General features: G+C 45.8%; 1 protein-coding gene across 2 annotated transcripts in view; it reads left to right on the top strand.

Moving 5' to 3' along the window:
- d4 (double PHD fingers d4) overlaps window positions 1-14,408 on the top strand; it is a 138,467-nt gene that overhangs the window by 67,080 nt on the left and 56,979 nt on the right. For both annotated transcript variants that reach the window (XM_075865876.1, XM_075865875.1), the window contains exon 6: window positions 2,610-2,943. In XM_075865876.1, the coding sequence (XP_075721991.1) occupies window positions 2,610-2,943 (334 nt within the window). The remainder of the gene's footprint in view (window positions 1-2,609; window positions 2,944-14,408) is intronic.

Below are 14,408 nucleotides of genomic sequence, written 5' to 3'. Positions count from 1 at the left end.
ACCCTTGAGAGTGCCCAATCAATTGAAGAACTCGGCGTGCAGCGTCGGTTTTGGATTCTTAAGTTCGTCAAGAAATTTCACTACTTTCATTTCTTGGAGTGCTGGAAGTCCTAAAAGAGGCACAGTGAGAGATTGGATTATCTATAGGCACTGGCAGCTTGTTTTTCCTAGCCACCGAAGTCGTGCCAAATACAAAGCCTAGCTTTGCGTAATGGCTGTTCTCCAGGGTCGGTGAGTGGACTGTCGAATTGGTCGAGCTTGGCAGGCAGCATAGGGAAGTCGCTGTGTACAGGAGATCTTCAGCGTCGGAGTTGACGTTCAACTGTGCTGTGTAGTTGTTAACAGTCACATCGACGAACTTTGCCGCGGCGGGCGTGCCGACGGCATGCAGGTGAACGGACCGAGCTTGTTTTGTTGGTACTTCCGAGAGTTGCAAAATTCCCTGAAGTGGCTTTTCTTTTTGCTGAAGTTGCAGGGGGAGCGTTGAGCTGGGTAGTCCGAACGTGGGTGAGGTACACTTCCGCAGAGTACACATCTGGATGGCTTACGAGAGCCCTTGGCTGGTGGCTATGACATAAGCTTAGCTACGGAGTGTCGAGGTTGAGCTCGCGTGAGTACATGGTGCAATTCTGGGACAGGTCCTTATCTTCACCGGTGTCTTAGGACTGACTGGCCTGTGTCCATGCCTTCATGAGCGTCAGCTTCGCGTTCCGGCCTAGCTGATCCGAAAAGTGAGAGTTGCGGATGCAGACAACTAGCTGGTCGCATTCAGCCTTTTCTTGACAGCAGCTGACAGGTAGTTGCAGCGCTTAACCATCCTCAACAATCCTGATTAGTACGTGTGGACCCTTTTGCCCGGTAGCTGAACACGCCCGTGGAACCATGATGACTTGTAAAGCTCGTTGGCAGGGTACACAAAGTGCTCAGTGAAGTGTGCGGCAACAACTTGGTATGAGGTGAGCGATAGGGTGAGAAGGGACGTGCTTTCAAGCCAGCAGCGAGCGTACCTGCACATCTTCCAACGCATTTGTCAGTCCCAAAACCGGCACTAAGTCATCGTAGTGGCCGAGTCGTGGCGACCATGTTTTTGGGTTCGTGATGTCTTACGGTGCCGCTGGCTGAAGGTGGTCACTGTGCAGTTTCAGTGACTCACCGGTTTCAAGGGCTATCGTGCTGCCGTTTCATGGTGAGGCTCAGGGCGTTATTCTTTCGCTCCCTGTCACAGGACGTCATCCCTCTTCTGTCCCGTGGTTAGTGCCGCTGAAGCTTGGACACGTAGAGACCGATGTGTACATGCTGCTGGCTCAGACTAAAGTGGAGCCCAAGTATTCAGGGCACAAACATATATGAGATGCACTCATGCATGTTGATGCTGCGGTGGCTACTTTACAGAAAGCACTGGCCTCCCTGCCTTTTGTTACAAAGACTTTCAGAAGGCATCTGTGTTATCGTTCATCACAACCATGTGCCGCTCATTTTCATTGCACACATTTCATGTTAATCTCATGATTTTAATACCTACATGTTTCACCCTTCTTTAGGGCGAGGATTTCTGGGCCCCTATACAGCCACTTAGCCTAATCATTGTATATACTCATTATCACACACTGGTGCTCTTTGGCCATGAAGTGGGCTTTACGCCAATAACCATCTCATATCACCGTCAACCCAGTGATACTAAAATTTTTGTTATACAATGCACTTGCACTTTTTTAGGTGTGCAATTATCGAGGATGGGGTGGGGTTGACCTACATATGAGTCAACTTACACTCGTGTAAATATGGTACATGTTTACATGGTATTTAGACGAGATATCAAAACGATCAGTTTTTTCGTGTACGATTACAACCGATGAGTGAAGTTCCTTAAAATTGGAACATAAATGGCTTTGTGCCTGACTTCGCTGCTGTCTTTCATGAAGGCGGTAGTGTGGGACAACGTTTTTAGAACCAGTACAGTTTTGCAGCTCCACTTGGGAGCCTGCACATGCGACTGACGCGGGAACGCAGAGGCGACATGCATGCTGCAGTGACATGCATGCTGCAGCGACCTGAGATGCGCGAGAAGTAGCCGCTTGTAATGCGTTGCACGTTTCTTTGTGCTCACTTTTTCAGTACTTTGAGCGTGATTTACGAACATATGAGGCATGATGCAAGATGGAACTGCGATGTTGCTAGTGTTTGCGTCAGCTGTTGCATCCACTTTAAAGAGTGTCTATCAGGATCCATCTTGGTAAGAAGTGCAGCCACTATTACACAGAACACACAACACAAGCGCTTAACTTCAACTAAACATTTATTGCTACCGTCAGAGTTCAAACTCTGACATTTGCAATAAACGTTTAGTTGAAGTTAGGCGGTTGTCTTGAGTGTTCTGTGTAACAGTCGCTGCGCTTCCTACCAAGATGCATTCATACCGACCGGCCTGATTCAATTGTTTATTGAGTCTATCGGGAGCTGTGAAGCTAACCTTCTAGGAATGCTGGGGTGGGAAGCGGTGATGCGGCGAGAGGCTTCGACGGCGACGGCGGGGTGTGGGCCTAAGGAGCCTCGCTCCTGAAAAAAACAAAAAGATGAACATAATGCTAAACTGGTGGGGTGGCTTGCAGGAGGACAGCTCGAGCAGTGCACCCTCTGGTGGGGAGTTTGGTGGCAGCCGTGGTGGTCCTGCCTCAGGTGACAGCCCTTTGGCTGGGCTGCGCAAGTTCCAGGACTCGTTTCTTTCTTTCCTCAAGACGCCTCAGGGGGCCCCCACAGCAGAGGACATTGGGGCACCTGCACCTCTGCAGCCCCCACCTCCCCAGCCGCAGGGCCGAAGTGCGAGTGGGAAACCTCTGGCTAACCCAAGCCCCTACTGCGACTTCTGCCTGGGTGACAATGGCGAGAACAAGAAGACGCGGCAGCCTGAAGAGCTCGTCTCCTGTTCTGATTGTGGCCGATCAGGTGAGTTCAAGCATGACTGAAGCAAAGCAAGTGCAGAAAAGGAAGGAATTACTGTATTTATTTGTGTAATGAACCCACTTTTTTTTTCAGAAAAGTTCACGCCAATTGGGGCGGAGGGCTCATTTCGCGGAAAAAAAAAGTCACAGGAGTTACAACAGCGAAAATTTCGCGTGACAGCTTTGCTTGTTTAGGCCCGTGATATGCGCAACAAAGCCTTTTTGTAGCCTGAAGCTCTTTTTGTTTCCTCCCGTAACGAAAGCGTGTGAATCAACGCTCAAGTGTCTTCCAGCCGCTCGGTTCCAATGCTGCAGCACGTGCTGTTTGTAACCAGTGTAACTAGCGTACCGGCCGAATGCGCCATGCGCAGCAGGTGGTTCAAATAAGTTCACAAGAACAAACCCGACAACAAGAAAGTCACTATTTTGCCGCTAGGGTGAAGCATGCAAATGCGATAGCAACAACTTAGAATGCAATGCTGAGAAGGGCTAGCAGATAGAAATGTGCAGCACGCTGTTCACACAACCATGACGCACAAAAACAACACACACAGGACAAGAGCGACGTTTACTGCTCGACAGGTAATTCGCTGTTTAAACAAAAATGATGCACTAAATGTAATCACAGGCACAGATGAGTGCAAAGAAGTGTCCCATTTATTACTTTGCTGTGTTTGAAAAGCAGGCTCTTTTCGCAAACTCTTCAGCCAGCAAAGTGATCTTTGTGCGCCTGGCAACTAAACGCAATCGCTCTGGTGAAAACCGAAGGCGCACGATTCCTCTCTCCAAAAGATTACCACAAGCCCCGCCGCGGTGGTCTAGTGGCTAAGGTACTCGGCTGCTGACCCACAGGTCGTGGGATCGAATCCCGGCTGCGGCGGCTGCTTTTCCGATGGAGGTAGAAATGTTGTAGGCCTGTGTGCTCAGATTTGGGTGCACGTTAGAACCCCAGGTGGTCGAAATTTCCGAAGCCCTCCACTATGGCGTCTCTTATAATCATATGGTGGTTTTGGACGTTAAACCCCACAAATAAATCAATCAAAGGATAACCACAAGCATCTAAACACCCTCCCTTAATCCGCGGGGCAAAGTATGCGTGGGAGTTAAGCGCGTCAGTGCATCTACACGAGCTGGGCACCGAGCGCGGGCTGATTTTTTTCTTTCTTCAGTTTTCATATTTATAGATACGTATACATATACGGTGAGTGACGCTGACAGCAAAACCCAGCCGAGTGTGCCCATATAATTGCTACCGCAATAACAAAAGCAGCGTCGAACGGCGGCGCACAAACATTGCGGATGCACAACGTGCCATCGGCGCAATGGGTTCAGTTGCGCTTTGCATGGCCTTTGAGATGGCAAGCACGCAGCGTGTTTCTATGTCGTGTGCGCGCCAGCTTGAAGGCCACGCGCTTTGTTTTTTTTGCCGCTGTGCTTGCGTGGCGCTATCAGCAAAGAGTTTTCTCCTGCATTTGACTGATTGTGCTTTGCTGTAAAAGGCGTGACTTTCAAATTTTGATTGACGTCGTCTGCGCTTGTGCTGCTCTCAATTGTTTAGCATGGTTGCAAATTTATGTTTTAACTTTTGTTGCGTTGTTATTTTGTGATATAAGGGCTTGATTTAACACTGTCATTGGCACTCGCTATAAAATGAACAGATACATACAAAAAGTTTTTTCTTTTTTCAAGGCCAAGCGGAGGGAGGGTGGGTTCATTATGTGAGTGGGTTCATTACGTGAGTAAATACGGTATTGTGTCTTATGCTTTTGTAGGACTGGTGTCTACTTTCTTGTTAACGCACGAAAATGGTTACTTTTTCTTTGTCTCGGGACAATCGTTTTTGCCAGTTCGAAATGTACTCCACATGCATTGTACCATACCAGATTTTCCGCAATGAAAGCACTTTCCAAAAAATATTTTGTAGAGCAACAAGAATATTTTGGAATGAATAGAAATATAAAGAGTGTGCAATATATGGTTGCTGACTGGTAAACAATGCAATAATGAACACTGCATGTGCAAAATAATACAAAACGAAAAATTCAGCATATACATTTCGAAGAAAAATTACCCAGAAACAGTATAAAGAAGAATGAATGTTGTACAAAATGTTTCCATTCATATAGACAAACAAAATTAGAACACCAGGTGTTCCAGAAAAGATGGATGCCAGTGATCTGAATACAGTCGAACACGGATATATTGAGCTCGAAGGGGATCGCGAATCAGTTCTATATATAAAAAATTCGATGTAAAAAAATAGAGGCCCCGAGAGCTTACCTGTAGCGGATAATCGCCAACAGCAGGCGCATTCAAGAATGACAACTGATTCCACACATACGCCGCAATAAAATGATTTATTTGTGTGAAATAAATCACTCATCTTGGCCTACTTCTTGGTTTTTGAAATGTTGAAGACGCTATACTCTGTTCTAGAAGTTCTGTGCAGCACTGTGGAAGGTACAGGCCTTCTCAACCAATCCGGAGGGCGAGCACATCTAAGTGTATCCTTCCGCACCATGTAGTCTGCTAGTGATGTGCATTGCAGTGAAAGTGGCAAGAGCACCTCAGGACACTGTGCAATAGCGCAGTAAGATGAGCTGTAATTGTGAAAGCAGTTAAATATTCTCCTTGGCACCGTAAAAGTGCGCGTCTTCAAGATACCTGTACGTAGACATTTGAGGGATAGGGTTCAGTGGCTTATGTTTCGATGGAAAGTGCCGCACTAGCCAAATTGAATATGAAAGCACCACACTTTATCAGATTTCGTATACGCATGCCTATGGACATGCGAACTGCCGCTTGCGTTCGATACGAAATGATGGCTCTATTTCTGGTGCTTTGCTTGTCTCTCTCTGCATGGTGTAACTTTATGAAAGCCATACTTGAGCACACATAGCGCCTTAATACGCTGCGGATTTCTTGCTAGGCGTGCAGAATTCGCTCTGAGGAACTCCAGCTGAATGGTTTTCGGCGTGTTGTCCTTTATCTCCGGTGCTGTGTAGCTCTCGCCAGATCGGTGCCCCCCGTCCTCGATCTCGTCTGACCGTTTCCATCTTTCCCATCTCTTCTCAACGTCTGTGTGCGGGTTCTCTTACTACCATCCTCTATTTTCTTCATATCTCTTTCTCTCCCCTTCTCTCACCCCATCCCTCTGCCGACCTGTTGAGGTGCCCTCGTAAGGAAAGAGTGTTAGGGGTCAGCACTTTTCTCTTCATTTCCTTTTTGTAACCACTTAGAGAGAGGAGTGCAGAATCTCGCAGTCTAATGCTGCATCTGTAAGTAGACCTCATGCGTTCACAACGCTACGAATAAAGGAAGCGTAGAGTGTGTGGTGCTGCTACCTGTAACGGTAACATGGGGCGCGGTTTACTTGCGATTGTGATTGATCCCGAGTAATCAGGCTAGACGACTATGAAAGCGACCTGCTTGATACGCGGTGCAACACTGATTGTCTCGAGCTGTGTGCAGTTAGTACTGCACTTGTCAATTAGAATACTTGTTTGAAAATGTATGTTCTGTGTGTTTTAATATACGCGTAAAGTGTGTACTGTGTTACCAAACAGTGCAGATTCATGCGATGCAACGAGACAGCTGGCTTCTTTAAATAATATGAGCAGTCACTTGCATGTGGGCAGTGCCATAAAGCTTAAGTGGCGAGGTTTGGTAGAGATATGTTCGTTAAATAGATAAGGTTTACGAGTTTTTCTGCACGACCTGTAGGAAATAAGTATTTTAGCTACAGCAATTCCTTAAAGAAGTGATGTCCATCTGCTGCCATACGCCCACATTTTTGCCCATGGGGGACTGCTTGTGATTCCAGTACTACAGAAGCTTCTCGGGTGGTGCTCTTTGTTCTCGTAAGCTGCATGAGTCCAACTTTATTTCTTGGAATTCGACAAGTTGTTTCATGCTTGTATGCAGACAGCGCAACTAAGACGAAAAAAGCAGACACATAGACACAAATAAATTCCAGTTGACAAATGTTTTTGTTTTTAACTACAATCAACACAAAACACAATGCATCACATAATATGAAAGGTCATTTAAAAATGAAATTTTTTTGTATTAAGGCTCATTCACCACCTGTCACACCAATCGGTTATTTTCGTTAGAGTGCTATTCAGCAAAACGTGATCTTCACTGTTGTGTATTTCCTGATACATTATACAATCATCTGTGAAGAGATTAACTTTACAATCAATGCACATTATGTCATTGATGAAAATCAAAAATAACAGCGGGCCCATTACTGAGCCCTGTGGGAGGCCTGAATTTACCGGCACAGGAGCAGATTAGATGTTTTTGATAATGACAAATGTGATCGATCAGATAAAAAGCTATCTATGCAGTGATGGGATTGTCACCAATCACAGCAGTAATTTTGACAATTATTTTAGTATGGCACACACAGTCAAATGCTTTACTGAAGTCTAATAGAAGTGCGTCTGTTTGATTATGGTTTTTAATATCTAATGCGAGATCATCAACCACCTCTGTAAGCTGAGTGACTGTCGATAAGCCTCTTCTAAAACCATGTCGAACATCAACCAGAATGTTTTCTTAGAAACATGTGGTTAAGTTCTTAATTACAATGGGCTCCAAAATTTTACATGATGTGCTGGTAAGGGAAATCGGTCTGTGGTTATAATACATTAGTGTCTCCAGACTTATGGATTGGTACAATTTTTGCGATCTTTCAATATGCACGTAAGTCGGACGTCGAAAGTGACTTGCAGAAAATAAGTCACTATCGACGTCAGCCCTACCTGCAGATTGCAAGATCCCAAAATTGTAATGATTCATAATTAATTGTAAGTTTACTGTGAAGTCACTCATGCCCTACTTTGTCATAAAGAAAATCGCAAGTAAGATGAAGTATGCGTGCGATTTGTGACTGGTTGTATTCAGTGTGAGCCAATGAAGATGGTATTTTTTGCGTCACTTCCAGAATGTAACATGTGAAGTAACTCGGAAAATATAGTAATGCCTTCGGAAAACTAAATTAATTGCATCTTAGTGTTTTTTCTTCTTTCGCGGCAACTTTTCCAGTGAACATGCACAAAGTAGTAGTGTCCACATATGTGGACAATGTGCCTGAATGGGCTATATCACTCAACTATTAGGTAAAATAAGAATGTTCTTTCATTCACAAATTATAAACTTCTCAACAATCAAGGATTCAGAGGAAAGCTTGATTCCGAGAACACTGACCGTCATACCAAGCACAATTCAAGGTTTACTGATTGTATGCAAGCCATTTGCTGTACATCCTAATGTGAAACATCATGAAAAAATAGGACAACAACGTAGAACACAGATACAGCTCTAACTAACTAGTGAGTCTTCATTATCACTTAACCAGCAATAAACAGCAAATAACAAACATGCAACATCACTGAAATGGCACTGCTTATTTAAACTGTGCCAGTGCTACGCTTGTGTGTCAAACATTATTGTCCCACCTATGCGCTCGCCGTTTCACACTCAAGGTTCACTCATGCCCTGTGGTAGTGGCACTGCGCATGAAGTTCTACTTAGTTGTGGTGAAGTGCATATAGCCCACATCAGGCGGTGTATCAATCTACGCCTCAAGGAAAGCCACACTTCATTTGAGGCTCCCCCCCCTCTCATTTGCCTAGCCGCTGTCACACCTGTGTTTGCATACGTGCAGTTTCTCAATGGTACCACTGTTATGATACACAGAGCGCACGGGATGCACTAAATAGCTGAGGCTTCTTTATACATTAGATGTAAAGCTCAACAAAAGCACATTCTGTTCTTCAATTGAATGATATGTTGTGAGAAGATTGAATGCACGTATTTAGTGCCCCCAAGTGCACCAGTACATATATGTTCGCACCTTCAGGTTTTTTGTTAATTTTGTGGCGACACTGTAAGGTAACTAGTTCAGTTATTCTTCCAGCTCGGAAAGACATGAGTACCCAGAGGCCATCCTACTTATTCGCAACTAAACATTACTCCAGTCACACCATCTGTATCTTCTACAAAGTTTTCATCTTTAAAGCTTACTATCAAAGTACAAAGAAAATGAGCCCTTAAATTTACATTTCTTTCCTCATTCATAGTGAGGGTCTCGTTCTGGCAGACTTGGTGCCTTCAGGTAGTATGCAAAGTCAGCTGCCAGCTTGTAATGGGATCACGTGCTGCGTGACACCAAACAGGCAGAAAAAAAGTGTTCCACACTCGCCCCCATGGCAACAGGCGGCGCTGACTGATGCTCCCACGTTTAATGCATATATATACTCCCTAAAAAAGTGGACGTGGGGACGACCGCCACCGTAGCTTAGTGGTAGAGCATTGGACGCATTATTGAAAGATTGCAGGTTCGGTCCCTGCCGGTGGCAAGTTATCTTTTCGTCCACTGTTCTTTCTTCACATTTAAGATTGCAATTACATTTATTGACATTCCCCTATGCCTTCCTTGGTATCATTGCCTAATAATTCTCATTAATATTGTGTCTAACACAGCTTGTTCAACACATATGGCTTTGCCATTTCGTATGTGTGAATGTAAAACATGCCAGGATACAGTGTCCCAAGAGCTTTTATATCTTTTTATACAACCTCTACCATCAACTTGGGTCACTTAGCATCAGCATGTGGACATATCAATATGAATTGATGTGATTCCAACATATTGTTATCACCATTATTTATGCATCCTTTAAGGCCCCTGCTACAATAAGGCATGAAGGTGGCCTACAATATAAGAAATGAAGTTCAGAATAGATTAAGGAAAAGCAATAACATTTAGAGGGATACACATGGTGGAACACGGCAACTTTAACATTGACAAGACATGTAGTCACAAGCAACGAACACAACGCAAAGGATGGTATGGATCACTAAAAGCAGACTAAAATACATTGAAATATTGCCTCGGTTGAAAAATGATGTAGATATGCAGTCATGATCCAAAAGCAGCTCGATCGAGCTTGCACACTTGTACAGTAAGGTCATTTCATAAGTATGGTAAAAATACAAGTAATGAAGCTGGAATCTTGTTCTCTTGTAGGTTGTGCACAAGAGGCACCCTCCTTATGGAGGCACAACTTGTCCATTCTGGTAATGGGTGTTAGCAAGCGTGCAGCCATTGGAAAAAAAGTTGCATGGATGACCACACACATGAAGGAAGGTCACCAATTAAAAAATACAAACAAGAGGGCGTTTGAAAACTGAACCTTGCAGCACTCCACAGTAAAGTCCAGGCACTGTGCCCACTAAACTTAGCAATTAGGAAGCACAAGATGCAAGACCCAACGAGTGAATGAACACATGAGCTGTTAACTGATTATTGTTGAATCACGAGGCACGTGACGGAAGGAAACTTGAAGCTGCATGCAGTCAAAAAGGCCTCTGCTATACTACTTCTGCAGTTTTCTTTGGTGGATAAATAGGACAAGTAAACGTTCGACATTAGATTGGTGCTCAGTAGTTCACCTGACCCATCTTAACATCCCAAAGTTATATTGTGATAAGCGCTATTGTTTGTAGATAGACGTGCTGCAGAAATACCTTAAGAGTAAAACTCGCCAGGAGCATCAATACTTTCGAAACCCATTCCTACTCATTGATCAGATGATGCAAGAGCTCTCTTACAACCTTGTGACAATGCACTCCTCCACATCTAAAACCTGGAGTTACACGGTGTGAAAAGGCTATGTTCTCGTCCAAGCACTGCGACATCATTGTTCAGGAATTACCTCGGCATGTTGCAGTTCATTACCATCATACATGGATCCCATATGTCGAGAGCATTACCAATAAAAACATTGCTGCTCATCGTTTGTTTCCTGGCAGCCTAAGCAAGCTCCTCTCAGTCGAACTGCAAAGTCTTGAGAAAAGTGATTGTAAGGACAACAGCAAGCAAAACGGCAGCGGTCAGCTTGCTTCAAACCAGCCATCCCGCAGTTCTAATGATAAGCACGCTAAATCATATTGTCTGTATTTTTCATGAACTGCGCTCTTGCTTTTCTACTCTGGAGGATGCTTGTGTTCCGCACATAAAGACAGCACTCGATGAAAGCATGATCTGCGGATGTGTCTCTTAAACTTAAGAAAAAAGTGCTATGCGATGATAAACTGGTTCTGACGTATGATACACGGAATGAACAGCAATCATATGACACATGAAAAACACAGGGGCGACAAGAGATGGCTTTCAAGTAAAAAGCAAAACACTGTCTGCACTCCAACGCTTCAGCTTTAAAGTTGCCGTTTTGGCATCGATGACATTAAAACGCACAGCACAGGAAGCTGTACCTGTAGCTGCCACGAGGCAAAGCAACCGTATGACACTCGAAAAACACAGGGGTGACAAGAGATGACTTTCAAGTAAATAGCACAACACTGTCTGCACTTTGATGCTTCGGATTTTAAGTTGTCATGCCGGCATCGATGGCATTAAAACACGCAGCACTGGGAGCTGTAGCTGGCGAAGGGCGCGGCAGTCGTGACTGGGAGCACATGAAGCCTTCAAAATATAGCCGCGAAGGCAACACTAGCATGGTGTCGCTGGGAAAATGGTGCATATGAGCACAGATGTATTTGAAGTGCAATGCGACACAAGAAGAACACAGCGGTGACAAGAATCGGCTTCGAAATAGGGTGCACGACATTGCTCGACACTTTGGCGAGTAAGTTTTCAAGATTTGCTATTTTGCATTCAATGGCAATAAAACACCGTGACGGCTTTTGGACGGTTATGTGCAACGCTCCATAGTGACAGTTGCCAAAGCTGTTGCAAGTGACATGTCTGATAATCAGGTGACCGCGATATCACAGTACTTGTGGCACTGTCCTCGGGAACCAGTCAACGGATAGGCTGATCACCATCTTCATTCATGCTGCTTTCATTGCTGCTCGTCGTGTCAGCATCCAATATCACTACGACTCGTTGGTTGTCATCAATGACATCATCAATGATGTGATCAATCTTCATTATGTCATCCTCCACTTCTATTACGTGGCTCACATAATTTTTTCATTGTTGTGCAGTAACTTGCTCTATGCCTTTCCAAACGAGCCTCTATTAATTCTATTCCAAACGGGCCTCTATTAATTGACTGGATTTAAACTCCACCATGTCCATGAACATCTCTGGACTCTGTTGACACCATTTCTTGGCCCGAATCACCAAGTGAGTTCCGAATTTTCGCCGATTACCGGTGAGCGTGGAGCTGGGCCTACTTGGCCTCGCCTAGGCTTAGCTTGAGTCGGCCGCGGCGCACAGCTGTGTCGGCCGCCCGGAGGCGCTGGCACCCTCGGCGCCCGCTGCGCTCGGCTCCCTGACTCCGAAGATGGCCTCGGCATCATCACAACTCAACGCTGCAGTGACCCACAACCCTTTTGCGGCCCCCGCCATGGAAGACATGGAACTTGGCGCCGACAAGAGCAACAACACCACTGCGCCATCGAGGACTACGGAGGTACTCAACAACGCTGGCCGCACCGCCATTACAGTTTAAAGCAGCGACTTGAACTCGAGAGACACCGCTGGCTGGAAATTTACTGCAACGAAGCAAGTAAGTCCAATTCAACTCCATTCTCGGGCTAGCAAGGACACTCAAAACAAGTCAACCTTGCAATTCAGCGAAAGTCGGGCAAAGAAGATCGTAGCAAGGGTTACCAAATCGTCGCATCTACCGGTAAACTTACCGAAAGAGGAGCAGAAAATAATTCTGAGACCAAGAGGAGGGCTTTGCCTCGCAACGCTTAAGGTCAGCGTCGTTCTATCAGCGGTAATTACAGCAGCGAGCGTCACCAAAACCATGCCATGGAAGACACCATTTGCACAAATCCTACGCAAAATATCATCGTGGTAAGCACACCAGATGAAGAGCGGGCAAACAAGTATACAACCGTGCGCTCCTTGTTCATCGGGGGCAAAAACTATGAAACGTAGGCCTACCGCACCGCCCCGCACAGAACGGCAAAAGGGGTTATCAGAGGCATAGCGCTAGACGCTACAGATGAAGAAATACAGAATGACATTGTGCACCCAGCGAACCCAACAGCGCTGGAAGCACACAGGATCGGAAGCACAGCGTCAGTGGTAATTTTATTTCAAGGAACCAAGGTTTTGAGAAGTGTCAAGTGCGGCCCATGCAGAGTTCCTTGCGGACTCTACAAGAAACATTACGATGTATGCAGAACGTGTGGGAAAGTTGGACATCGTGCCAATGTGTGTCCCACGCCGGAGACCAAGATTTGTGTCGCGTGCGGCACTCTGAATCCAGCACCCGAACACGCCGGGCAATGCAAGCCATGTTGCAAGCCATGTTGCAAGCCATGCGGCGGAGCGCATGCCGTGGGAACGGAGGGCTGCACACGCAAATATAAGGTGCCCTTTGTCGTCACCTAGCGCATATAGGAGAAAAAGAACAATGAAAGATCAACACTATCACATGCGGACTTCCCGGACTTGCCCCCGCCTTCGCGACGACAATGGAAACAACAAGAAAAACAGGGTGAAAGGTCTGGAATTCAAAGAGGGCGGAGCCTTTCGAGGTAAAGAGATAAAAGACGAGGCCGCTCTGCAAGCCGGAGAACTACCACACAAAAGAAGATTAATTTCAACCTGGGAAGGCAACCACCAGCGCGACAGCTCAACTGGATCCAAGCCACAAGACACCAAGAAATGGCTCACACTAACTCTGCACAAGACCAAATCAACAGAGTGCTGCAGCAAGAAAACGAGCAGCTGAAGAGGAGCTTGGCCAAACTGATTGCCAGGCTTAACTCATTCATCAATGCGCAGAACAGTCAAGCACCGAAACAGAGGGAGCACTCATCCCAGCAGCCAAAGGTACGGGAAGCAGCCCCTCAACCCCCAGCACCGAACCCACCGGTATTTGAGGCAGGAAAGGACAACATCGAAATGGAAGAGCAACCATGCACGGAAAAAAACACCGAACCTGAAACAGGAGAGGCAGACAGGTCTGGGTCAGCACCAAAGAAAAGGGCACACGATGGAGCCCGAGAAAGGGGAATCAACATGAGACTGGACAAACTCGAAGAAAAGCAAAACCAATGGGAGGCGAAAATAGACTGCCTGGACCAGAGGGTCGGCGCACACGAGTGAAGAGTTGGAGCACTCGAGCAGAAGGTAGACACACTTGAGCGAAAGCTTGATGCACTCGACCACAAGATCGACGTGATCATCGAAGCACTCGTTGCAGCAAAAAATTATTCTACAACCAGCACTGAACCTAACAACCCATAATGGATAACGCACCAAAGAAAAATCAAGGCTACCACCAAGCACAAAAACAAGAAAGCGGGACACTCACAATATGGCAGTGGAACTCTGATGGCTTTCAAAAGAAGAAGGCACAGCTCCAACAATACATACTACAAGCAGAAGACGCACCGGACGTCATCATCGTACAAAAAACACTCTGCAGCGAAACATTAACACTACCAGGGTACAGATCATTTGCGAAC

Source organism: Rhipicephalus microplus, chromosome 6 (genome assembly GCF_043290135.1).
Source record: "Rhipicephalus microplus isolate Deutch F79 chromosome 6, USDA_Rmic, whole genome shotgun sequence".
Lineage (NCBI taxonomy): Eukaryota > Metazoa > Arthropoda > Arachnida > Ixodida > Ixodidae > Rhipicephalus > Rhipicephalus microplus.
Note: the sequence above shows the minus strand (reverse complement) of the source record. Positions and strands in the feature narration are given on the sequence as shown.